The 25,836-nt window shown below is 48.6% G+C and overlaps 2 protein-coding genes across 2 annotated transcripts; one reads left to right on the forward strand and one right to left on the reverse strand.

Annotated features, from left to right (window-relative positions):
• The first annotated feature begins 895 nt into the window (after nucleotides 1–895).
• cdyl (chromodomain protein, Y-like) lies at nucleotides 896–10,854 on the forward strand. Its single transcript, XM_040022604.1, has 6 exons — nucleotides 896–1,600; nucleotides 1,949–2,202; nucleotides 2,349–2,521; nucleotides 8,621–8,831; nucleotides 8,915–9,058; nucleotides 9,506–10,854. Exons 1-6 carry the CDS (start codon nucleotides 1,009–1,011, stop codon nucleotides 9,662–9,664), a joined length of 1,533 nt encoding a protein of 510 aa, XP_039878538.1. The 5' UTR covers nucleotides 896–1,008; the 3' UTR covers nucleotides 9,665–10,854.
• A 3,534-nt stretch (nucleotides 10,855–14,388) lies between these two features.
• Nucleotides 14,389–25,129, reverse strand: rpp40 (ribonuclease P/MRP 40 subunit). The gene is made up of 8 exons (XM_040022996.1): nucleotides 24,963–25,129; nucleotides 21,019–21,163; nucleotides 20,612–20,680; nucleotides 15,548–15,643; nucleotides 15,295–15,417; nucleotides 15,053–15,218; nucleotides 14,837–14,971; nucleotides 14,389–14,759 (listed from the first exon to the last, which is right to left on the reverse strand). Exons 1-8 carry the CDS (start codon nucleotides 25,080–25,082, stop codon nucleotides 14,561–14,563), a joined length of 1,053 nt encoding a protein of 350 aa, XP_039878930.1. The 5' UTR covers nucleotides 25,083–25,129; the 3' UTR covers nucleotides 14,389–14,560.
• Between the last annotated feature and the right edge of the window lie 707 nt (nucleotides 25,130–25,836).

Genomic DNA, 25,836 nt, shown 5'->3' on the forward strand with positions numbered 1-25,836 from the left:
AACTGAAACAGCTCTGACTATGGCTGCAAAACTAAGGAAAACTGACCTTTGGAATCCCAGAGTGGAAAAAAAAAACGTGAAACACACACAGGAAGTACCAAACACTGCACTTCCTCTAGGGTCAGCAGAGGCCCCAGCTGGTTAAATTTTATAGCAGAAATAAACATGTTTCCATTTTTAATTATTTAAATTAGAAACAAATAAAAAGAAAATTACACATCAGTGCATAAAACTGCAATACGTCAATTCCTGTCGTGGTGGGGCTTTTATTTTGAAGGTCATGGTCAGAGTCAGAGCGGAAGCTTGTGAGACGCCACCGTGCTAACAGCTAACACCGGGGTATAGTTACCTGAGCCAACAGGAGCACACACACCTGCAGCTCCGCGCGGATCGACACTCACACATACACACACACCGTCCCTCATGTTGCTGCGCCCCTGAAGTAGCTTCTTGAAGCTGCCCGTGCACGCGGACATCTCCATGGCGACCGAGGAGCTCTACGAGGTAATGTGAGCTAATGCTAACATGCTAAGCGGCGGAGTTTATGAAGTTAGGAAAGTCGAACAAAGTAGGCAGTTATCGACTGATCGAGTCCGAGGCAGACGGTCGGAGAGAAGTCCAGAGAAAAACTACAGCTAGTCGCTAGAGGGGCCGCACGTGAGCACAGTTAGCGCAATGGTAGCTGTCTGTTAGCCTTCCGGTCTCTCCCTGTAACTGTCCTCGCGAGCCTGCTGGGAGCTCACACTTGAGGTGGTCCGTGCCCTCCGGCGGAGGAAGTTTTGATCTGATTAGTGAACAATACCTGTAAATACGTCACAATGTGACGTCACCAAAGTAGTGGCGTGATGCTTATTGTGGGCTCCGCCCTCTGTGTCCTCCAGGTGGAGCGGATTGTGGACCGGCGCAGGAACAGGAAAGGTCGGGTCGAGTACCTGGTCAGGTGGCGAGGGTACGGCGCTGAGGGCGACACCTGGGAGCCCGAGAGTCACCTGTCCACCTGCATGGCGTATGTCCACCAGTTCAACCGCCAGCACGCCGAGCGCCACAGAGACGGCGCCTTGCTGCGCTCCACACGCAGCACGCCTAACCTTCACTGGGGCCCCTGTCCACAAAGCGCCCTGCAAGCCACATGCCTCTCGCGGCGACGTCGATGCGGACATCCGAAGTGGTTCGGGCGACCGTAACCAGGCGAGGTCTCCTCCGAGCCCAGCTCAGTTACTCCCTGCCAACCCGCCCCGCCCCCTACAGCAGCCGCTGCCGGCTGACAGCTTTGGGCTGATGTCGGCGTCTCCGGCCGGCCCCGCCCGCCGTAGCGTGGACTTGTCAAAAACAGGCATCAAGATCCTGGTCCCAAAGAGCCCGATGAATGGCCGCCCAGACGCCGAGGAGTCGCCCAGCGAGGCGGCACACAGCCTGGAGGCAGGCGAGGCTCAGCTGGTCCCACCAGAGGTCGCTCTGCTGGAGAAACCGCCGTCAGGGATCCAGCTGGGGCCTGGAGAGGAGCGAGCGCGCATGGGGACCCGACCCCGCAGTCAGAACCCACCGCCGCCACCACGAGCCCCCATCACGCCAGCTGCCATGCGCTCGCTCAGTGGCAGAGGTGAGTCCCGCCCAGGGGGGGGGGAAAAGCATGCTACTGTCATCGCCAAGATCAATAACCGATCAATCAGCCATTACCAAATGGTGTAATCAGTCAGCCGGACCACCAGATCGATCCTTAGACTGATTGATCGGTTACGAGGCGGCGTCACGCTCAGGTGAGAGCAGCTGTGTTTCTAACAGCCAGTAGGAGAGCTCCTTACAGCCTCAGCCTGATAGTGATATATGAGAACCATATTCATTTTACAGTAAGCTCTGCCTCCTTCCTGGTGATTGGTCGTTGTCCCATGACCTGCTGTTTTGTCTGTGGACAGGAAGTGGGCGTTCTGATGTTCTGCATTCTCTCTAGGAAATTCGCCACTGATTGAGGGCGTCGCCGTTGGTGGGATGTCGGGTCTGCAGAGTGCTGTTGCCGGGGCGACCACGGTGACAGGGAAGCGGCGCCTGGAGGAGCGCTCAGCGTTCGATAAACGGCTTCGCTTCAGCGTGCGTCAGACGGAGAGTGCGTACCGTTACCGTGACATCGTGGTGAAGAAACAAGATGGCTTCACCCACATCTTGCTGTCCACCAAAAGCTCTGACAACAACACGCTCAACCCGGAGGTGAGGCCCCGCCCCTGCGGTCAGACTGCCCCCACATGTCAGGTCTCTCTTGGAAATGAGATTTTTAATCTCAATGAGATTTTTACCTGGATAAATAAAGGATTAATAACATGTCCAGAAATTCACCTCTGTCTCGTCCCTGTCAGGTTATGAAGGAGATCCAGAGCGCCATGGCAACAGCGGCGTCGGACGACAGTAAGCTGGTGCTGCTCGGCGCCGTTGGCAGCGTTTTTTGCTGCGGACTGGACTTCCTGTACTTCATCAGACGCCTGACGGACGACAGGAAGAAGGAGAGCATCAAAATGGCCGAAACCATCAGGTAACACGTGGCAACGCTGAGCGGCGTCTAAGGCTGCAGCCGTTATACAGTAACTCAAACGTACGCCAATGTTTGCTTCGTTTAAACTCTGTAGCGCTCTGTCGTCGGCATGAAAACGTGGCCAAAACCAGACCTGCAGTAGAAACGTATCTGCGAGCAGCTTGAGGGTAAAAGCTATGACATCATTCAGTGGGCTGAATGATGTCATAGCTCGCGCCCGTGTTGTTGTCCAGTCCTCCTGGTTATATTGATTACAGAGCTGAGTGTTTGTGTGCGAGGCAGAAATGATCCGTCTGCAGGTTTCCTCTGACAACAGCCTCGTGTGTAAATACAGATGTTTTTACAGAAACGCAGTAGGCTGCCTTCCTTCATGGTCTCACGTAAAGCTGCAGCTCTTTAGGCCTTAACTGTGGCCCCACCCTCCTCTTCCCTCAGCCTGCCGGATATATTTGGACAATGCTCTGTCCCAGTCATGGGTAGGGATGGGTACCGGTATCCGGTGCCATGATGGCACTGGTTCTGACATAAATGGTAGTGACCAGACTGAAAAGCAGCGCACATTTCGGTGCTTTATTTTCCTGAGATGTGACACACTTTAGATTGCAGCCAATCATTTTACGTTTCCGAGGATAGTAGGCGGGTCCAGGTACGTAGGTTCTTTTAGAGCCGAGCTACAGATTAAAAATGCCCAAGGCGAAGCGGTCAAAAGTCTGGCTGTACTTCACAGCAAAAGATGCAAACTCAGCAGCCTGCAACAAGTGCTTTAAGCTGATACTGTGATACTGTCAAAGGAGGTAACTCCTCAAATCCGATGAAACACCTGGCGACGCATAGCGTTTTTTTAAAAGCCGAGAAATGCGCCGTATTTGATAGCTTGCTGCGAGACCTCACACCGAGCACATCTACTGCGGGTGTGGTGCCTGTTATCGGACCGGAGTTAGCAACATCCCCCAAGAACCCGAAGAGGAGAGTCCTGGCCCCTAGCCCTGCCAGTGTAGCAGAAATGATGAGGATGATGATGCAGCAGCAGCCGTTCTTCTCTGCGTGAGTAGCTTAATGTTGTTCGTGTGTAATTTACGTTGAGTAGGCTAACCACGTTATTACATTAATGCATGTAAAGTGAACTAGCAAACACCGTCGTAGTTACATGCAGCTGTCTTCTTGTTTGATGGCAGATGCTCCCTTCACCCTGGCCAAAAAGGCTAAAATGACCAAAGAAAAAGTGGAAAACAGTTAAACATGAGAGGTTTTTGGACAAAGTTTGTGTTCTCCATTCTTTAAGCACTGGCACCGTTTCAAAAGTACTGGTTTGGCACCGGTATCGGATAAAACCTAAACGATACCCATCCCTAGTCGTGGGATTGTTTCCCACTCACTCCTGCCGCCGGGTTTGGAATAAATATAATAACTTGGGTGGTAGATTCATTCTGATGGATTGTTTGTGTGTTACTGTATCCTCTGTACTGGTGAATAATGGCACTCGAATAGTTCTGTAACTATTTCATCTTCTCTCCTGGTGTAATCGAGTACCTGTCTTATATTCATTTTGTAATTGACCAGAATAGCCAAACGCCTGCATCAGTACAGGCACTGAGTTAGCTGGTAGTCCCAAATAAATCAGAATGCCATCAGTATAGCAGGCTAATCAGTATTCCCCTGAATATTAATACTTTGTCTTAAATGTTGGGCCAATGGTTTGACTGAGAGCCTCCTTTATAACCGCTTTGCTTCACAAACAATCGATTTTTCAGTATTTCCTGTTATTCAGGGTTTTTTTTAAAACTAATATCCTCAACTGTTGTTTTCATTTTATGTTTTTTCTCCAATTGTTTGCAAACTAGGAGCTGGTTTCACAGAAGAGGGGCCTGTAAACTGAAGGCTCTGCCTCAGACTTGTAAATACTTAGATTTATATCTTCTAAAGCAGGGGTGGGGAACTCCAGGCCTCGAGGGCCGCTGTGCTGCACATTTAGATCTCACCCTGGGCCAACTCACCTGAACCACACGATGAGTTCGTTACCAGGCCTCTGGACAACTTTAGGACATGCTGAGGAGGTCATTTAAATCAGCTGTGTTGGATCAAGGACTAAAACCTGCAGGACACCGGCCCTCAGTTCAATTCAACTTTATTTACACAGCACCAAATCACAACAACAGTCGCCTCAAGGTGCTTTCTATTGTAAGGCAGACCCTACAATAATACATAACCCTCGAGGAGTTGGACGCCTGTAATCCATCCATCGATGTTTGCTTAATTGAAGGATTGTTATAACAGAGTTATAACAGGATGAAGATGCGTTTGTCATGTTCCCTATAGTTGAGCTGCTTTTCTTTCCTCATTTTACTTCATCGTGTTTGACAGACCATTAACATTAAAAGGAAGGACTGGTATCGTGCCAGTAGTAGACCCAGTATACACATGTAAACATTACAGCTGTATAAAACATGAACTCTTTAAATGATCAAGAAAAAGACATGTGCTGACCTCCAGCTGTGGGGCCTTCAGGGGCTCTCTCACCCTCCAATAGGAAGGGCCCTCTAATGGCGTCCAGCCAGTGGCCATTGTTCTAGCAGTGTTGGTGCTCGACTCTGTTTTACTGCCTTACTGCTCGGTCAGCTGCTAAACTCTCTGTTTGTGTCCAGCCGACATTCCTGCTGTTAGCGTTTAAAAACTCAGTCTTTCCCGAAAGGCTTGTTTTTCTGTCTGTGCGCCTTGGCAACCGTCGGCTACGCTCCAATCAAGTCGCCGAGCGTTTGAGCATCGCTGGTTGAGTCATGGAGCACCATTCCCTCAAACCTCACCAAACCCTCATCTTTGCAACCAGGGTTTGAAATCCTCTCTTTCCGCACTGCCTTTGCTCCAACATGTTCCCTTTGTCGCTTTGAAACCTCGGGTGCATAATCACGGTGCAGGTGTTTCAAGCCCACGTTCCTGCCAGGCTGCCGTGGTCGTGGCGATGGGCTCTTCCTACCTGTAGCTCAGTCGAGTCCAGCTCCAGTCTTTGTGGTAGTAAGCGATCCACTGACTCCAGCGTCGACGGAGGTTCCTCCTCTCGTCCTTCTTTAACCACAGCAAGCCTCTGCCTCGGGCTGTGCCACATGACCACAGTCTCCTGACATAAGACATCCCGATAACCACCTGTCCCTAAATGTGCTTTTCCTGTGAACCCCGGGCAGCTCGACCTGTGCGGTGTTTCCAGCTGGGTGTCGAGTGTTCTGACTGCGTGAAACGATGCATTTTTGAGTCTTTATTCCACGGCGTGCTGCGGGGAGGAGCCTGCTCTGACGTTTGAGTCTGAGGTTTACTTGGAGCGCCTGACGGCTCGTTTTTGCTTCTCGTCCGTAAACTCTGCATCCTCTGTCATGTGAGAAGAGCTTTGTGGTGTTTGAGTCTGAGGTGGGCACCGGTTTGTGCCATAATGTGCATAGTCCAATTTTCTGGTCCGTGTCAGGCGTTTCATAACCAAACGGTTTCCCTGCTGCAGAGGCGGCCCCCCGTTTAGGACTGAGGTCCTGGGTTTGTGTGGACTGGTCCTTCTGTTTGGAGCTGCCTGGTTCTGCCTCGTCTTCCCTGGTCATGCTGGATTCTCTGCTCCCATGAAAACATTTCGCTGTAAACGGTAGATTTTATGACACCATGAAACAAACGGTAGCGTATAATATGACAGACGTTTTCATTCGGTCATGTGGCACCGCCCTACTTCTGCACGCTTGTCGTTATCCTCTGCGGCCGAGATCTGGTCTCGTAGCTCGTGTCCTATATACAGGTGCTGGTCATTAGAATATCATCAAAAAGTTGATTTATTTCACCAGTTCCATCCAAATTTTCATTTATAGCACGTTAAAAACAACACATGGCTGACCAAAACACTGAACAACAGGAATATGGAAGGTACGATAAGAATAATAAACACGACAAATAAATACCAATAATAATAACAAGCTGGGCTCTCGTCACACCTGAGCGGCGCCACAGACTGATTCACGCCGCGTTGCTACGTCATTCCGGCAAAAGGAGCCCAGCTATGTATCGAGAGCTGCTCATGCTCAGACTGTTCAGTTGGCCACGATTCCTGAAAACACTTTGTTTGTATTGGTCTTCAGTAATATTCATGATAAGATGCTGAATCTGGGGTTTTCATTGGCTGAGAGAAGGAAACACCTGAAATATGTCAGTCTGTGTGGACTGGACGTAAACATCTTTCACTTTTTGAATGGAATTGGTGAAATCAACTTTTTGATGATATTCTAATGTTATGACCAGCACCTGTACAGGGAGTGCAGAATCATTAGGCAAGTTGTATTTTTGAGGAATAATGTTATTATTGAACAACAACCATGTTCTCAATGAACCCAAAAAACTCATTAATATCAAAGCTGAATGTTTTTGGAAGTAGTTTTTAGTTTGTTTTTAGTTTTAGCTATTTTAGGGGGATATCTGTGTGTGCAGGTGACTATTACTGTGCATAATTATTAGGCAACTTAACAAAAAACAAATATATACCCATTTCAATTATTTATTTTTACCAGTGAAACCAATATAACATCTCCACATTCACAAATATACATTTCTGACATTCAAAAACAAAAACAAATCAGCGACCAATATAGCCACCTTTCTTTGCAAGGACACTCAAAAGCCTGCCATCCATGGATTCTGTCAGTGTTTTGATCTGTTCACCATCAACATTGCGTGCAGCAGCAACCACAGCCTCCCAGACACTGTTCAGAGAGGTGTACTGTTTTCCCTCCTTGTAAATCTCACATTTGATGATGGACCACAGGTTCTCAATGGGGTTCAGATCAGGTGAACAAGGAGGCCATGTCATTAGTTTTTCTTCTTTTATACCCTTTCTTGCCAGCCACGCTGTGGAGTACTTGGACGCGTGTGATGGAGCATTGTCCTGCATGAAAATCATGTTTTTCTTGAAGGATGCAGACTTCTTCCTGTACCACTGCTTGAAGAAGGTGTCTTCCAGAAACTGGCAGTACTGGGAGTTGAGCTTGACTCCATCCTCAACCCGAAAAGGCCCCACAAGCTCATCTTTGATGATACCAGCCCAAACCAGTACTCCACCTCCACCTTGCTGGCGTCTGAGTCGGACTGGAGCTCTCTGCCCTTTACCAATCCAGCCACGGGCCCATCCATCTGGCCCATCAAGACTCACTCTCATTTCATCAGTCCATAAAACCTTAGAAAAACCAGTCTTGAGATATTTCTTGGCCCAGTCTTGACGTTTCAGCTTGTGTGTCTTGTTCAGTGGTGGTCGTCTTTCAGCCTTTCTTACCTTGGCCATGTCTCTGAGTATTGCACACCTTGTGCTTTTGGGCACTCCAGTGATGTTGCAGCTCTGAAATATGGCCAAACTGGTGGCAAGTGGCATCTTGGCAGCTGCACGCTTGACTTTTCTCAGTTCATGGGCAGTTATTTTGCGCCTTGGTTTTTCCACATGCTTCTTGCGACCCTGTTGACTATTTTGAATGAAACGCTTGATTGTTCGATGATCACGCTTCAGAAGCTTTGCAATTTTGAGACTGCTGCATCCCTCTGCAAGATATCTCACTATTTTTGACTTTTCTGAGCCTGTCAAGTCCTTCTTTTGACCCATTTTGCCAAAGGAAAGGACGTTGCCTAATAATTATGCACACCTGATATAGGGTGTTGATGTCATTAGACCACACCCCTTCTCATTACAGAGTTGCACATCACCTAATATGCTTAATTGGTAGTAGGCTTTCGAGCCTATACAGCTTGGAGTAAGACAACATGCATGAAGAGGATGATGTGGACAAAATACTCATTTGCCTAATAATTCTGCACTCCCTGTATTTCCTGCTGCTCGTTCCTCTTGAAGCCCTTTTAACTGGAACGCCGGGAATGCGCTCTGCTGTGCCGCCATCCCACGAAAGCGCTGACGTCAGCTGTTAACAGTAATTAAAATCTACACTGTCAGAGCAAAGAGAGTCATTGATAAACTGGAACCTTTTATTGTGAAAAGCCCGTGTTTTTGTGCTTGTTTGTTCTGATTCCTCGATGGAATAATCGCTGCATCGGTGAGCTGGGCGCTTTGACCTCTGACCCTTGTGCCCTCTTTCTCAGGACCTTCATCAACACCTTCATCCAGTTCAGGAAACCCATCGTGGCGGCAGTGAATGGGCCGGCCGTTGGCCTCGGCGCCGCCATTCTGCCACTGTGTGATGTGGTGTGGGCCAATGAGAAGGCGTGGTTCCAAACACCGTACACAGCGTACGGCCAGACGCCCGACGCCTGCTCCTCCTTCTCCTTCCCTCGCATCATGGGGCTCGCTGCGGTCAGTCAGCTGCTTCCTGCACTGTTAAATGTCCTGCATGGTTTGCCTCGCAACTCCGCCTCACTTCCTGTGCTGTGTTTCAGGCAAACGAGCTGCTGCTCAGCGGTAGGAAGCTGACAGCTCAGGAGGCGTGTCTTAAAGGGCTGGTATCTCAGGTGCTGTGGCCGGGGACCTTCACACAGGAAGTGATGCTGCGGATTAAAGAGCTGGTCGCCGTTGACTCACTGGTCAGTTCCTATCTCTCTTTCTCACACACACACACATACACACACGTTTCCAAGGTTACTGTATTGATTCCTGATCAGATCTGGTCCTGATTATCTAAAGCCTCCAAACAGGTTATGTGGTGGGGCTAAGGTCAAAGGTCAGCACTGAAGCGTCTGTGGTGAAATGTCAAAGTGATGCGTTTCACCCCGACGTCAGACGCTGACCCTCATCAGGTGAGTTCATCAGGTGGCCTAAAACTCAAGGTGGGCGGGGTCAGCCGTGGGCTTTTTAAAAAGGGGGCCAGGCTGGTGTGGTGGTGCACACCCACCCACAGGTGCTGTCCTCTGTGACTGATGTCACCTACACGCAGGTTTCAGACTCAGATCAGAGATCAGTACACAAACTCATTGATCTGCTTGCTCCTATCACAGACTCTGTCCTTCGTGGTGTCACTTCCTGTCCTGCAGGTCCTGCGGGAGTCCAAGGCACTAATGAGGAACACGAGTCGCAGTGCTCTGGAGCAAGCTAACGAGCGCGAGTGTGAAGCCCTGAAGAGGGTCTGGGGCTCCTCACAGGGAACCGACGCCATCTTGCAGTACCTGCAGAGGAGGACCGAGCTCTGCTAGGACCACAACTGGAACTGTGACCAGGACTCGGAGCGCTGACTGAAGCGTGGCGGATTCTGCGAAAGACGCCAACATGTCCGACTGAGGACGGTGCCTCTTCTGCTCTCTGTAAACTAGCCGCAGAAGGTTAGCTGGCTTGGATCCAACTCCGCTGACGGTCATCCTGTCATGGATCTCTATGCTCCTCCCACTGTACTGCGTGTTAAATGCTCTGTTTACCTCCTGTTTCTAAGCTCCGCCTCCTCATGACATCTTGCCATCTGACTGGACAGAAAGATAATAAACATGGCAATCAGACTGTGAGGGCTATAGTTTGTGCATAATTACCCCCAACTTACCCCCATGCCAGCTGTCAGCTCATGACGAAGGATTGGTTTTGTTTATTATGGTGCTAACAGATGTTAGCAGGCACTAAAAGAAGGTAAAGGTTGCAAATGGAAGCTAACAGGAGCACATGGATGCTAAAAAGGCCTAACAGGAGCTAACGTAGTCTAATAAAAGCTAATAGATGCTAACAGAAGCTAGCAGCATCTACAGAGCATGATAATGATCAGACATAGTTTATTTTCCAGTTAGCAGGAATCTGGCAAGGACAAAGTGATGCTTGTATTTGGCCTCAGTTGGCTCCTTGTGGAAGCCAGCCTGTGACGGGTGGGGTTACCCAGTGATGGGGAGAGCATGGAGACAAACTGGGCGTTTTAGGAAATCTTAAACGTTTCAGTTCAAACTTAAACTTAGCCTGACAGACCAAACTGAGGGCTCTCCACCCGCAGGAGCCTTACTGTCTTCCTCAGGGCTCAGCTTGGCTAACAGGTTCGCTGCTTCTAGCCTGTATGCTAATTAAAGCTAAGCTAACAGATTTCCTGCGGCCAGCTTTCATGCTAAGCTAAGCTAGGCTAACAGACTGATGGGACCTATATGTGGGACTGTCTCCTTACCTGAGGTTGTGTTTACCTGGGGTCATGCGGGGTCAGGGTTAACCCTAAATAAAGTGTTTCTGTCCCTGACTTTGATCCTGGGGTCAAGATGTTGTGTTGCAGCGCGCTCTTCTAGACTGTTTAGCCTGCAGGTGGCGCATACAGGTGCTACAGCGATGAATTGTGGGTAAATGGTGACCTCTGGCCGGTGGGCTGACTGTCTCAGGGTCTCCGTGTTTCTTTGCCAGAATAAACTCAGAATGTGTCACATGACGCTGTCTGGCTCTGTTTGTTACCTGAAATCAGCACAGACTGTAAACAAAGAGGGCCATGACCCTCAGCAGGGGTGCCTCTTCCATGAGAAAAGGACTTTTGACCTCAGTCAACTCACGGTGTGGTCCAAAAAGTCCATCCTTTTTTCTGTACTTATGGCATGTCTGAGCCTCCTTTCCTTGATCTAGGCAAAAATATCATTGAGGTCAAGGAAAGAAGGCTAGGAGAGTTGATAAGGAGTTAGGAAAGGATTGCTAAGAATCTGAGCAACCTCCCAGCGTGGTGTTGGTCTGTTTCCTGAAGGCGCTTTAAAGAGAGCAGCCTCTGAGGAATACCAGTTACAAACAGCGTTAACGATAAAAAGCTCAGAGACTTTCAGGAGAATAGTTATGTCACATTGTGTTTGTTCATAAACCTGCTGCTAATCAAACTGAGGCAGACTGTGTCATTTAAAGGCTGCATGAGAATCCTCTGCAGGATGAACAGGTGAGTTCGCTGCACTGTGATGGGTTTACACACACACACACACACACACACACACACACACACACACACACACACACTCTTTAGCATCGAGCTAGCACTACAGAAGAGGAGCAACACTGTCAGCTCATTTCTATTAGCTGACACTTATCAGCTCAACAAACATGCATTTTGTCTCACAGTGTGTTGCAGCTAAAGGTCCAGCTGCTGTATTTGACAGGGAGAGAAAAGACAGAAAGCTACGTTCACTCAGAGATGGAGACAGATTAGAAAGAAGGACAGGAGAGGAAGAAGGACGCTCATTTAAACCTCACATGGAAGTCCTCGTGGTTTTAAATCTGTCACATTGGCTGTATCCCAATTCAGGATCTGCAGCCTTAACAGTCCACAAGGGTCGTGTACTCAAAGACCACTGAGGCCGGAAGTGCGAGGCTTGTGAAATGGGACGGTCTAGCCTCCGTCGCTGCCCAGGTTGCCTACAAACCATGATACTAACAGCTGGAAACGTGTCATACAGCTTTGTTTGACCGAAATGAAGGAGAAAATCTTTTGTTCATTTGTTTGTTTCTACATGAGCTTTGATTAGTTGAGTATCTGAGGCTGAGACCACAGGACTGTGAAACATGATTGTTGGGCTTCACTTCTGTGCTGAACAGTCATTTACGATTAGCTAGTAAATAACAATTAGCTATGTTGTTCATGAGACTAAAGTCATCTCACTGTGGTAATGTAAATATAATATGGCCAATATTAAAGTTATTATTTCAATCATTAGTTATTACAGCAGTGAATGAACTCTGTTTCAAACACTGAGCTTCAGTAAAGATTCAAGCTGCATTTATTTTATTTATATTTCCTGTCACCTTAACTTGTCACTCAAAGACAGGTTTCTTAGACACTGTACATATAAATGTATTATATATATAACAGACAAATATTGTTCTTTTAATATGTTGGCATTACTAAATTTGTCTCAGTGCTGACTTTAAATATCCATGAAATCATCACATTCTCTGTAAGATTAAGCTCAGCTATTGAACGGTGTGTATTTTAAAGTAAAGGCTTTAAAACCAAGTTAGTACAAACGTCACTAATGTCACATAACTTTGCCGACATGTGGCCAACAGGAATGTTTAATGTTCTTCATTATTAAACATTTGCACATAAATAAGTGACATAATATTCAGTACTTAATTAAAGTTTACTCTTCGGCCGCCCCTCATCCGCCGTTTTTTTCGGCAAAATTATCCACACCCACCGCCGCGCTATGCATTCTGGGATATGTTGGGCCACGAAGTCTACACTGCCACAGCCTTAAAATTCAGGGAAAGGAAGGACGCATTTGAGGGCCGCATTTCGAGCAGCCTTTGAATTGGGACAGCCTTCGTCGCGCCGCTGTGACGTAATCGGCCTTAAAATGCAGCCTTTAAGGCTGCAGACCCTGAATTGGGATACAGCCATAGCGTTTGTTCATAAACCTGCTGCTAATCAAACTGAGGCAGACTGTGTCATTTAAAGGCTGCATGAGAATCCTCTGCAGGATGAACAGGTGAGTTCGCTGCACTGTGATGGGTTTACAGTAGAGTGTGTGACTGCTGCACAGTGGCTGTGGGTTCATGCTCACAGTTAGCTTATACCCAGTTATGGAGGGCCAGGAGTACCAAAAACAATTAAATAGCCCATTAAATAATTAAATGTTTAAGTAATGAATTAAAAAGGAAAGAAATAATGTAATATTTTAAATGAAATGAATTGGCATTTAATTCATAATATATGTATTTAATGAAATATTTAATTTATTTTGGCACTCCTGGTCCTCAATACTGACGAAGCGATTCATTGACCACCAAATGTATACCGTCTGGGAAGAAGACAAAGAGTGTGCTATCAGTGTGGAGGATGGAAATCAGCCAGGACAACTACAACGTAGGCAACACAATATACACAATATACATATATGTACATATACACACGGTTCAGGGGAGGCTGACACACCTGAGCTCTGTCACCTGGTCATGGCTCCCTGATAAAAGCTGCGCTAGGACCTGAGCTAGCCGGTGTGTGTGCTACAAGTAGTGAAACAGTGCAAATAAAAACACGTGCAACTGCAAACACTGTTGGTGTCGGTCGCTCCATCAGCTCCAATGTGTTAATGTAGCACAGGGTTCAGCTAGCTGCACAGAAACCTCCAAAGAACTACTTTGTTACTCTGAGTACATTTCAGAGCCAGTACTTTTATACTTTTGAGTAAAGAAGTTGAATCTGTACTTTTATTGGAGTAATTTTTAACAGCAGTATTTGTACTTCTACTAAAGTACACAATGTCTGTACTTTTACCAGCTCTGCATGGCTAATTACTAAAGATCAGCTGCCTGAAGGATGAACGAGACGTAGGACGTGCGATTCGTAGGACTGGGGTCTGAAAGGATCAAAGTTCCTTCAGGTACTGTCTGAATATCAGGCACACAGCAGGATGGAGACTCACTGGCATCGCAGTCGACACTGCGCCGGTGTAACGAGGGTCGCATTTAAGAGTTTGATGATCACGTGACTTTGTTTTCTGCCACGAGCAGAATGGAGGAACGACGCTGCTCGTGAGCACAGGCGGTGCTTCCGCCCAAGTTTGGCTGATTGCTTCTTTTGACCTGAATACATCCTCATGTTCTGATTCTGCGTTAGTAGTTTTGTATTGTGACTTATTTGGAGCTCCTACTGTCCTCGCCATCTGTCTCCGTGTTCTGTTATCCTGTTTCCTCGGCCACGTCCCCGTTTTATTCTCAGTCTGTCTCGTATGTTTCACGTTCAGTTGCGCTTTCCTCTCATTACTGTGAGGGTAAGCGGCGTTCCCAGCTGTTTCCCATTCCCTCGTCATCCTTTGCGAATATCGTCCGAGTCTCTCGCTGTTCCTTGCTACACAGCTGTTGTCATGGCGAGCTTCTTTCTTACTTTTGTGGTGCATTGTTCAGTTGTGATGCGTTGTCAGCTACACAGGAAGTCGTCAATAATCAATAACCTGTCGCCAAAGACTAATCAGAAACCCCCCAGACACAATGACATCAGACTGACTTTATTCAAGCATATTTTATCGACACGTTTCTCAGGGTCTCAGAGTGGGCGTGGCCTCAGCTCAGCTTATTTAACCAAATTTTGTTAATCAAAACGTTTCTACAACGAAACCAATCAGATAGAGGAAATTCTGCCCGCGCACAGGTACGCAGGTGCGTCAGGGCGGGCAGACGTCATGTGCTCCCGTGGCGAGGTGGAGCTGGTAGGTGTGGTCGTGGAACATCATCAGCGTGTAGAAGTTCTCTCCGCCCTTCAGGAAGCCGTGCTCGTGGTTGCTCCAGGATACCGGACTGTCAGCAAACCCGCGAACCGTCATGGACACCCAGGACGCCAGCCGAGGCTGCTCCACGTAACGCCTGTGGGACAGGTGAGCACAGGTGAGTCAGAACAGTCCGACAGAGGGCAGAGGTCACAGAGTCTGACAGGTGATCACCTAAGCTCCTGCAGCAGACGGTGGATGTCGTGTGGCAGCAGCATCCCGCTCACGGACACGCTCAGAGCGTGGCGATGTATCGTGTTCGGTTCGGGACAGACAAACGACGACAGGAAGCTGCTGGACGAGTTCTCGCTGAAACCACAGAAGAAGAACTGTCAACATTGAAAACGTGACACAGCAGCGATGATGTCATAGCCCATCAGGAGGTCTCACCAGCTGATGCCAGCGTCAACGGCTCCTAGCCACTCCAGGAAACTGTGAGGGTCACATGACCGGGGGGCGGGGCAGGACAGGTCCGTCAAAACGCTGCAGTTGACCTCTGGTCTGTGCTGCGACCAATCACATCGAGACAGGAGGGGCTGAAGAGAGGCCCCACCCCCTGAAGAACACAGAACTGTGAGCAGAGTATTGTGGGAAACACACGACAGGCAAACCTTGGTGATGAGGTCACTCACCTGGATGATGTGATAACAGGAAGTCGGTCTGCAGCTGAAGACGGGACTTAAGACCTGTGAGGAGCCTCAGGTAGCTCCGCCTACCAGGAGCCATGCTGCTGTCAGTTAGATCCACAGATACCACTACAGCAGACAGAGTAATCAGATTACAGGTGAGCAGTAATGAAATTATATGCTAATCAATAATATGTAATGTAATCGGATTACAATATCGTTTCAGAGTAATGAGACTACAAACGGGAAGTGGACAGACCGAATCTGGTGGCAGTTCTGTGCTTGAATCTGGACGGTTTCCCCTCGAAGCCCAAAATCTCAAACGAGTCTTTATCCAGAGAGAGGGTCAGGTGACCTGCAGACACACGGCATACTTTAAGCAGGAAACAGGAAGTGATGTCACATCCCTGCAGCAGACAGTTTTCTGTGTCAACTAAAACATGCTGAGTGTGCAAATTACCTTAGTAATCAGATTACCATCAGTCAGTAATTGGATTACCATTTACAGGTTACTGATCGAGTCACACCCGTCGCTTCCTTTAGACCGCCACACTGCGATTCTGTGGTCACGGTGTTCTGGGAATCCATCCTATCTGACAAACCACCCTACCTGTTGTTTCTACGCATGCGCACAACATGAAATTCAGTGGCGAACCGTCCTACCTTTGTGAATACAAGCTACAAACATACTCTGATGGGTAAAATTATGTGCCAAACCGTCCTACCTTTGTGAATGTGATGTACAAGCATACTTTAACAGCTATAATTCAGTGGCGAACCATCTTACGTTTGTTAATAAGAGCTAGAAACATACTCTGACGGGTATAAATACGTGTAAAACCATGCTACCTTTATGAATGTGAGCTACAAGCATACTCTGATGGGCAAAGTTACGTGGCAAACCGTCATACCTACTTACATTTGTGCTGGAATTACTGTGTGACAGCAGAAATGTGCATAAACTACTTACGGTAGGACGTTTTGCCAAAGTAGGACGTTTTGCCAGAACAACGGCTTTATGGCGGTACACACTAACAGAACAATACAGCAACTTCCTTTAAAAGGCGGAGTCAGGCACCTGCTGAGGTCACAGGTTACAGAAAAAGCAACGTGTTGTCATTGAGTTGGAGGAAAGGCCAGATTAAAGATGGCGGCTCATTAAAATGTAATCCATTTTTGTTTTGCTCGCTGCCATGTTGTCATTGCATCACTGATTACATCACCAGGATGTTAGAGGACGGCGCCCTGGCTCTAAATCAGCAGTCACGCTAATTACTCAGGAAAATGGCAGCAGGTGACGGCGACAGGTGACCAATGACAGCTCTCGAGCCAGTGAGGAGGCGGAGTCAGAACACTGTTATATCTGGTCTTTGTCTGAAAATGACCAAAGACCAGGAGAACGACAGAACTTTGGAGAGCTGCAGTTCAATCGTCGGCTCACTGAGCGGCTCCTCCACAACAGGAGGAAGTACAGAAAACGGTGACGGAGGCTGAAGGTGGAGGTGCTGATGGATGCCAGGACTCCTGATTGTGCTGATGGATGCCAGGACTCCTGATTGTGCTTCAGTAAGAAACTGTTTATGATGGAGTAACGTGTGTGAGAAAGCGTTAAACCATCGTACAGTGCTGAATGATTGGTGTGCTCGGCCCGCCTCGCAGCGTGCAGCTACGTCTCTGCTAACAGGGCGGTGTGGGAGGGCTTTATCACCCAACGAGGAACAAACCCATCAAAGACGGCGGCGCACTCCGCCTCTCCTGCACACCGCCCTCCACAAACCCGAGCACGAACCGCACCACCTGCCAAGCGACCAATCTGCCGCCATCAGGGAAACCCGAAACCTGCATCAGTCAGCGGGCAGATGAGACTCCATCTTCATCTCACCAGCGAGATCTTTTACTGGCCAATCAGCACGCAGCATTCCTGTGAGCAGTTCTGTCACATATCATGGAGTCCAGAAGGTCAGAGGTTCTCGTCCAATCAGGATCAACTACAATCTCCTGCAGATCTCCGCGGCTGAGAGGAGGAGGGTCTTTCATCAAACATCTGTTCTTCTGAACCGTTACAGAGGTGGGCGGAGCAATCCTGTTTGGAAGTTCATCCTGCTCCCTGACGACTCTGCAGCTTTCTTCAGCAGCTTCTTGTAGTACAGCTGTTGTAACCGTAGCGATACGCACAGATCCAACAAGCCAATCAGTGATTTCAAATCTTTATGTTATGACATCACATGGCTGACAGACACCGTGTGATTTAAAAACGCCACAGCATCCCGCCTCCACGCTCGAAAACACTTTGTTCCAGCTCTGCTCAGGTTCTCCTCTGGATCTTCCTGTCGCAACAAAGATGTGAAAAACCTGCCGCTTCGGTCTGATGTCACTTCCTGTAACGCTCCGCCTTCGCAGACAGACATTTACGAATGTAAAGACGAAGTTTGTCGTTTTCCTGGAGGAACCGTTTCTGCGACGCCTCTGAACGAGGAGCATGTGTCCGCGTGAGCGCGCCCACTGTCTCAGTTTACCGTTTCGCCCCGTGACGATGACGTTCACTGTTAATGGGAGTGTTGGAAATAAAGGTTAGTTTAGCTCCTTTGATCAGCTCCATCACCTAGTGGGGGTGGGGGGTCATAGTTTGGTCCCGCCTTCACTTTTGGGATTGGTGTAGGGGTAGGGACAGGCTTAGGGCGTCGGGGGGCTCAACCCGGGGTAGCGGTCATGTCCAGTTGGGGGCTCTTTTGGCTCTCGGGTGACTGTTTCCTCGTGGCTGCGTGCAGCGGGGCTAGGGGAGGGTCTGTGCTGACGGACGTGGGTTACTGACCTGGTAGCCTGGCTGCCCCTGGGTGGGTCCGGGATGGGCGTGAGGTTCTGGGGGCGCTCCGTCTCTGGGCTGGGGCCCTGGCCGGGCCTCGGGGCCTTGGGTCCTGGTTTGTGTGTTGCCGGGGTTGTGGGCGGGTGGGTGCATGGGGGCCCATCCCTGGCGCAGGGTGCCGCCGGTGCGTCGAGCCACCTGGGGGGCTCTTCAACTGGTGGGGGAGATTGTCACACCTTGCAGGAGCTTTCCTCTCCTCAGGAACTCTCTGCAGGAGGGGGAGATACAGGAGAGGTGGAGGAAGATCTCAGCCTGGGCGTCTATTGTCTCATGTAGTCTGGAAGATGAGTGGATGGTGGGGTGGGTGCAGTTTTCTCTGTGGTGGGGTTGGATGGACTGTCCCGGGCTCTGTGGGGCCGGGGGGCGCTGCTGCGCTGGGCCCCGGTCTGGATGGGCCTGGGCCCCCTTTCCCTGGCGGGTCGCGGAGTATGGGAGTGCCTACTGGGGTCAGCGGGGGAGCTGGCCCCAGGGAGGGGTCACTTGCCCCTCCCTTCCTTCCCTCCCCATCTCCAGCTGCCTCCCTCTTCCCGCTCCACCACAACCACCCACACATGCAGGACCTTGGAGTAGGGGTATGTCACCAGGGTGCAGAGGAGGCTACCCCCCCCTCTGTCCCCTTCTGGCTGCCTCTGCCTCAATTTTATCCCACAACTTAGACATTCACATTACTCACACTCTCATTACACATACATATAGGATCTTGGGGGTGGGCACGATACACGGACTCCAAATTACCATCAGGGTGTACACCTCACCCCTGGCGTCGTTGCCCACCTCTCAATTTTGAATACACGTAGACATTGAGGGCTAGCAGGAGGGGCTATGCGCTTACCTGCTGCTCTCTGGCAGGTAGCTCCATGCCCTCCTGGGTTTTAATTGCACCTTAGAACACACATGCATCAACACTACAATGAGTGGGTGGAGGGAGGTTTGGAGTCTTTTCTCACCCCCGTTCTCTGCGACCTGCTGGAGCGGGGGGGCTAGGAGGAGGAGTTGGCCGTCCGACTGCGGTCTGGAGTGTGGGGCCTCCCTGCTGCTGCGGAGTCGGGGCGGTCTGCCTCTCCCCACCGCAGGGAAAAGGGTAACACCACCTGGGTCTGGGTGCAGTTCCCCCCTCCAGGGGCAAGGGTACCTAGACCCGGTTCGTAGAGTACGCTTGGGGAGTGTGATCGTGTGTACAGCGTCTCTTTATGTCTGTCTCCACGTTGGTTGAGTGTAGAGTAAGTGCATATGAGAGCATGAGGGTGGGAATGGATGTTTGTGTCTGTGTGTGCCTGTATGTCTGTGTCTATATGTCAGGTTGGGTATCAGACGCCACCTCTCTGGGGACATCTCAGGCCCTCCAAGGTTTGGGGTCTATCTCCCCCCACCACCACTTCCCCTGCCAGTGGCGGACTCCCTCAGGTGTCGGTGCGTTGGTGGTTCTTTGTGTCTGGGGATGGGCGTCCGGGTACACACCGGCTCACTCCTTGGCGGCCGCTTATCGGGGCCTGGAGCCTGGGGCTCGCTCGGGCCACTTCGGAGGTGGGGTGCCCCCGGCCTCTCGGCCTAGGGCTCGGTCACTCAGGCACAGCTGGCTGCCGGCGGAGCTCACGGGCGCGTCACTGCAACTCCCCCTGGCTTCTGCTCCGCGGCTGCTGAGTGACCCCTCATCTGGGACTCTCCTCAGCTCTTACTGGGACAGTGGTGCGGCTGCCCCTCTGTTGGTCTTCCTTGGTCTCTTGTGTTCTGGGGGCCTCTGGATGTCTGGAGTTTTGATCTCCTCCATACCTGCTTCATACCCTGGAGGACGGGGCTGTGGCCCCCCCACACTCCCTAGCAGATCGTTACATGGAGAAACCTTTGGAATGCAAGCATGCTGATCCACACAGGTATGCACACAGGTGTACACACGGGTATTCACAGACGCGGACTACAGCTTTCTTGGCTGCTGCCTCAAAGCACATTGTGCGCTGTCTATCTTGCGTGCTGCACAATATTGTTTATTATTTAATATCTACTGATATCTACTGCTAGCTAGTTTATTGTGATGGTGCCGTTTTTTTTATTATGTTGCTCTTTGTTGTTTGCTTTCTCTTCTGTTTTTTTTCTCCATACAGGTGACCCAGGTGTTTTGTTTTTTTTGTTTGTTTGTTTTTTTTCTTTCTTCCCCCCCTTCTCACCGTCTCTTCTCCCCTTTGGTTTTCTTTCTCTCCCTCTCTTTCTTTCATTCTTTCTCCCTGTCCTATCCCCCAGTCATGTCTGTCCCGTTTGTAGCAACTGAAAATAAAATAAATTCATAATTATAATAAAGGTCAATCAAATGGACCAATATGGCAAGGCCATGATGATCCACTTGGTAAAATAAATCCGCTTGGCATCTTTCTTGGCCTTAAGACAACAATTCTGATGGCTAAAGATCCAAGCGGGACACAAAAAAGAAAGGAAATAAAGGTTAGTTTACAAAAAAAGAAACGTTACCGTTTGGCATCAGTGCGACGCAGGTATCTTCATCGATGCGAGTTCTGTAGGACAGACCGAACACGGCACCTGAAACACAGACAGTCACGCAGTGAGGGCGTGGACAGGTGAGGGCGTGGACAGGCGAGGGCCTGTGTATGCGAGTCTGTTGCTATGGGTAACTAACGTCATTAGATATAAATTAGAGTTCAGAGCTGAAACTCAGAGACGGACGTCACAATAACTTGGTGACGATGACGTGATTCATATTTCTGCTCCTTTGGATTAACATGGAGCCTGTGCTCTTTATTCACCCGTTGCCATGGCGAAATTACAGAACTGACTCTGATCAGCTGTTTGGGAACCTTAGAGGCTTCTTTTCAAACTCTCTTCCTGGAATGGAGCTCAGGTGCGCATAGGTGTGTTACCGTGGTACACGGCCGTCTCCAGGAAGTGTCGGTCCAACAGCTCGTACACCGGCAGCTTCCTGATCAGGTAGAAGCTGCTGAAGTTGTTCAACACGGAGTCCAGGTGAGAGGGGGCGGAGCTACACTCAGGAAGCAGCACAGACACCTGCACAGTTGAAACAGCTGATGGTTAAAATCAAACATTTCAATTCATTCAGATTTTTTGTGTTCAAAGAAACGATGAGTGTAGCAGCGCAGTGTCAGGCACACACGGTTGGATTGAAACATGTTTCCTCACCTCACCCAGCCCTGACCTCAGGTGACCTCAGGTGACCTCAGAGTCAGCCGGGTTTCTGTACTCTGAAGATGCTTCACTTACTGCTACCTGCGGTTTATCACCATTGTCAGGTTTATATTATTGGATTGTCAATTATGCTTAGAAATATCTAATCATATATGCTTAGTTTTGTAATCAACGTCATGTTGGTAGAGGTTTGATCCTCAGGAGTCTGCAAAGACTTTGTGTGCGTGTTCTGGCATTCACACTCACATCCTAGGGTCATGGGAAGAGGTCGTATCTTTTCTTGTTGATATATGGTGTAGCAAACACATCTATGTCTGTTTTAGGCTAAGTGCCTTTGTTTAGATGAACTGCTGGACTTCCAGAACAGCAGGTTTAGGGAAGTCGTTTATGGGGTCACACTCTGACACACACACACGGTACTCTTTGTTTGTATGTAAGACGTCATATGTTAATGCACCTATGTATATTCTAGGGGTGCAACGATACTCGTATCGATATTGAACCGTTCGATACAGTGCTTTGGGTTCGGTACGCATATGTATCGAACAATACAAAATAAATTTTTAATTTATTTTATCAACTTTCCTTCTGATGATGCTGTCTGTGTTGAGCGCTCAGTGGATCTGCGCTCGACAGTGCAGCCTAGGCGGAGTAGTCCAACGCAGATTCACTGAGCGCAGGGCAAGCTAGCGAGACAGAAGTTAAGCTCTCCTTGCAACATGGCAAATTGAACCTCCCCCACCCTCATTCAGATCTGGCATTTGGAACTATTTTGGTTTTCATGTGACGTATGACCCTGAAGGTAAGCGCGTCATGGACTAAAGTAAAACAGTATGTTGGATGTGCCACGCAATGCTCAATTACATGGGTGGGAGCTAGTGTGTTAGCACAGTTAGCTCGTTAACGTGTTGGCCGTCCAGCCCCACGCACGGGGCGATCCGCGGTAGCTCGTTAACGGAGATTTGCCGTGTTGTGGCGTTAACGTCATTTCAACAAGATTTACGCTGACAGCACTAGTGGGAACACAACGAATATGACTGCACATTTACACCGACATCATCCTAGTGCAAAGACAAGTGGAAGCAGACAAAAACAACAAGCATGCATGCTACAAACTTTACCCGAGTCATTTAGACAGCCGTTAGCACATGATTCTCCTTATGGGGACCTGATATGTTTAATATGCTGCTGAGAATAGAGCCCAGAAGAAGCGTATAGTATAGCTTTTATTTTGAAAAGAGCCATTTCTCTGTAATAAACTCTCTTTTTCAAAGATGAGTGATTCCTCAATCAGATACAGGGCTCGCAAAATCGCTAGCCCGACGTCCCGGGGCTAGCGATTTTTCCAGTCGGGCTACCAAAATCTATCTCTGCCCTGCCCGTCGGGCTATTGTAGGAAAAATATATGTCAATGCTTTTGCATTCTTTCGGAAATGTAGCTGGGTAATTATGTCATTGGCATCGGTGAGCCACTGTCAATATCTGACATATTGAAATCGCGTTTGAATTTGCGCTTGTTTTTCGCTTTCACTTTGCAATCGCGCGAACTGTGTATAGAGAGCGACAGCACTGATTGGTGAGTGATGATAATTTGCGCACCAATTCCTCTGACATCGTCTTATCAATCGTTAGCTTACTATGCAAACATGACAAGTGAAATCTCCCGCAGCTTAAACATGTGAGAGGTTGATCGCGCAGAGAATCGCTGAGCGTTATGTGAGTGTGTGTGTAAAAGCAGCAGGATATATATTGTACCGGGTCAGGGCTGTTCGGGGTTCTGTTTGTACAGTTATGTTTTGTTTATGTTGCCATAGTGACGGGTGACGCCCTCTTGCTGTGACGGTGTGTCCTTCCGGGGTCAGAGGGCGCCCTGTGTGTTGTTGTTGTTGTTGCTGTGCTGTTGCTGTGCTGTTGCCGCGCTAAGCAGTTAGCTAGCGGCAGTGTTCTTCTGCAGATGTCAATAAACGGCTGTGCTCCCTGGCTAGCTCACGGGAAGCAAGACCAAACGACACCTCAGTCTCCTCCTTGTCTGAGCTCGCCACAATATTTTAGTTCTGCTGAGCCAAATAAGACAGGTCAGGGTGAAGAAGTGACAGCCAAAGAAAAGCTTACCACAAAACGGAAAAGTTATGACAAATCAGACTATAAGGCAAAAAGAAAGTGCAGCTTTATGGTTTCATGGACAAAATAATTTCTGTGGCTGCAATATGACGAGCTAAATAACCAGGGCTGCACATAAGTGGTCCGCAGGTGCGCATTCGCTGTCAAAATAAAAAACACGCACAAGGGTTAGGGTTAAATTTAAAAACTGTACTTTTGAGTTAAAATATATATTTATAATTTTAATAAATGACAAATTAAAAAGGCATGAACATTTTTTTTGTATCGAAAAAATATCGAACCGTGACACCAAAGTATCGAACCGAACCGTGAATTTTGTGTATCGTTGCACCCCTAGTTAATTGGTTTAGTTTGATTATTGTGACATCGACTCATTGAATCAGTTTTAAATGTATTTTGGGTCTCAGCTTAAAGCTCACAAAACTACTTCAACACCAGCAAACAGCAGGTACACGCATTCCACACAAAGACGTAAACACAGAGCGTGGATCGTTCACAGACGGGCTGCAGGTTTCCTCACGCTGAGCTAAACTGACTGAACCAGCAGCCAAAGAAGATCCAAAGTACGCTTCAAACATCCTCATTCATCCCCTCTGACTTTGGCTCTGACTTCCTGCACAGCTCTCTCCCTCTCAGTGTGCTCACAGACCACCCGAGCTGCTCCCACAGGTGCTGGGTGGGGTTGAGGTCAGGACTGCAGATCCATAGTCTCCACTCAAAAATCAGTTTCTGTTTCAGAGCTCCTCACAGCACAGAAACAGCTTTAGTGAAGGTTACAAATCATTTGACCTTTCCCAGGACGTTCTAAGCACCGTCTAAGCACCGGCACCGTTTCAAAAGTACCGGTTTGGCACCGGTATCTGATAAAACCTAAAAGATACCATCCCTACTGCTGCTCCACCCGCACACTGAGCCCTGCTACACACACACACACACACAGGACCACTCCACCCGCACACTGAGCCCTGCTACACACACACACACACACACACACACACACACACACACACACACACACACACTGAGCCCTGCTATACACACACACACACACACACACACACACACACTAAGCCCTGCTACACACACACACTAAGCCCTGCTACACACACACACACTGAGCCCTGCTACACACACACACACTGAGCCCTGCTATACACACACACACACACACACACACACACACACACACACTGAGCCCTGCTATACACACACACACACACACTGAGCCCTGCTATACACACACACACACACACACACACACTGAGCCCTGCTACACACACACACACTGAGCCCTGCTACACACACACACACACACTGAGCCCTGCTACACACACACACACACACTGAGCCCTGCTACACACACACACACACACACACTGAGCCCTGCTACACACACACACACACACACACTGAGCCCTGCTCTACCCGTGACTGCTCTCCTTGCACTCCATCAAATGAACATGAAGCCGTCCGCGAGCCCACCGCTGTGAAGCTAACGGCTCGGAGGTGAAAGGTCAGAGGTGAATGGTGAGAGCGTCACCTGGTGGTTGAAGTGCAACTGCTGCACCTGTGCGCTGATCCGGTTCTTCGGGTCCAAGAAGCTGGAGCTCTCCGAGACCAACAGAGTCCGCGGAGTCCGGTCCAGCTCCGAGGACGTCATTTTCTTCGGCTGCGATTTAACTGCACGTGTTTCCGGCCGCGGCTTTTCAGCTTAGAAGTTTCCGGTAGCGAACCGGAAGTGTTCGTTGTTTTTATTTTGGAGGATATTCCGGTGTTCAGACTTTTTTTTAAAATGAACTTTATTTATAAACAACAGTATAACATACAAGGCACCATTATTAATTCAAATATCCTCGGCTGAGCGTTACAACGAGAAAAGAAAACAATAAACACAAAGCCAAAAAGAGTTGACAAAAAACGAAAGAACAATCATTGAAGGATTTGAAGCCAAAGGCACAAATAATATGAACAAAAAAGGGCAATCATGATCATTAAATAGGGAGGCTTCTTTTGAACATGGATTAAACTTATTAAATAATACAACAAGTAGTTGTTATTCAGAGTTTCAGCGACTTAGCCCAGAGTTTAAAGTCATTCAGCCATCTGTTTATACATGGTTTAGCTTCAAAGTATCTGCATTTGTGAATAAATTTTTTTCCCAGTAACAAAACCGTCCTAATCATCAAAAATCTGCATTCTCAGCAAGTATTCCAGATTTTATTACCGTCACCGTCAAATGTGGTAACCGAATTCTCCTGGACTGTAGCCAGCTCCACATGTCAGTCCAGGAGTGCACTGATTCACAGTAGAAAAACAAGTGATCCAGACCTTCAATATCATCTTCACAAAATGTGCAGGCGTTCACATCTAAGTTAAATTTCCGTCTTAAGAATTCATTGGTTGGATAAACCTCA

Source organism: Simochromis diagramma, unplaced genomic scaffold (genome assembly GCF_900408965.1).
Source record: "Simochromis diagramma unplaced genomic scaffold, fSimDia1.1 OVJJ01000385.1, whole genome shotgun sequence".
Classification (NCBI taxonomy): Eukaryota; Metazoa; Chordata; class Actinopteri; order Cichliformes; family Cichlidae; genus Simochromis; species Simochromis diagramma.

Bases quoted from the DNA above. Each gene is read 5' to 3' on its own strand.
- cdyl (XM_040022604.1), top strand. From the start codon at position 1,009: ATGTCCACCAGTTCAACCGCCAGCACGCCGAGCGCCACAGAGACGGCG. The intron at 1,601-1,948 runs GTGAGTCCCGCC...CATTCTCTCTAG, and splicing joins GCGCTCGCTCAGTGGCAGAG to GAAATTCGCCACTGATTGAG. The intron at 9,059-9,505 runs GTCAGTTCCTAT...CCTGTCCTGCAG, and splicing joins TGGTCGCCGTTGACTCACTG to GTCCTGCGGGAGTCCAAGGC.
- rpp40 (XM_040022996.1), bottom strand. From the start codon at position 25,082: ATGACGTCCTCGGAGCTGGACCGGACTCCGCGGACTCTGTTGGTCTCG. The intron at 20,681-21,018 runs GTAACACACCTA...TCTGTGTTTCAG, and splicing joins GGAGACGGCCGTGTACCACG to GTGCCGTGTTCGGTCTGTCC. The intron at 14,972-15,052 runs GTGAGACCTCCT...CTGTGGTTTCAG, and splicing joins GTTGACGCTGGCATCAGCTG to CGAGAACTCGTCCAGCAGCT.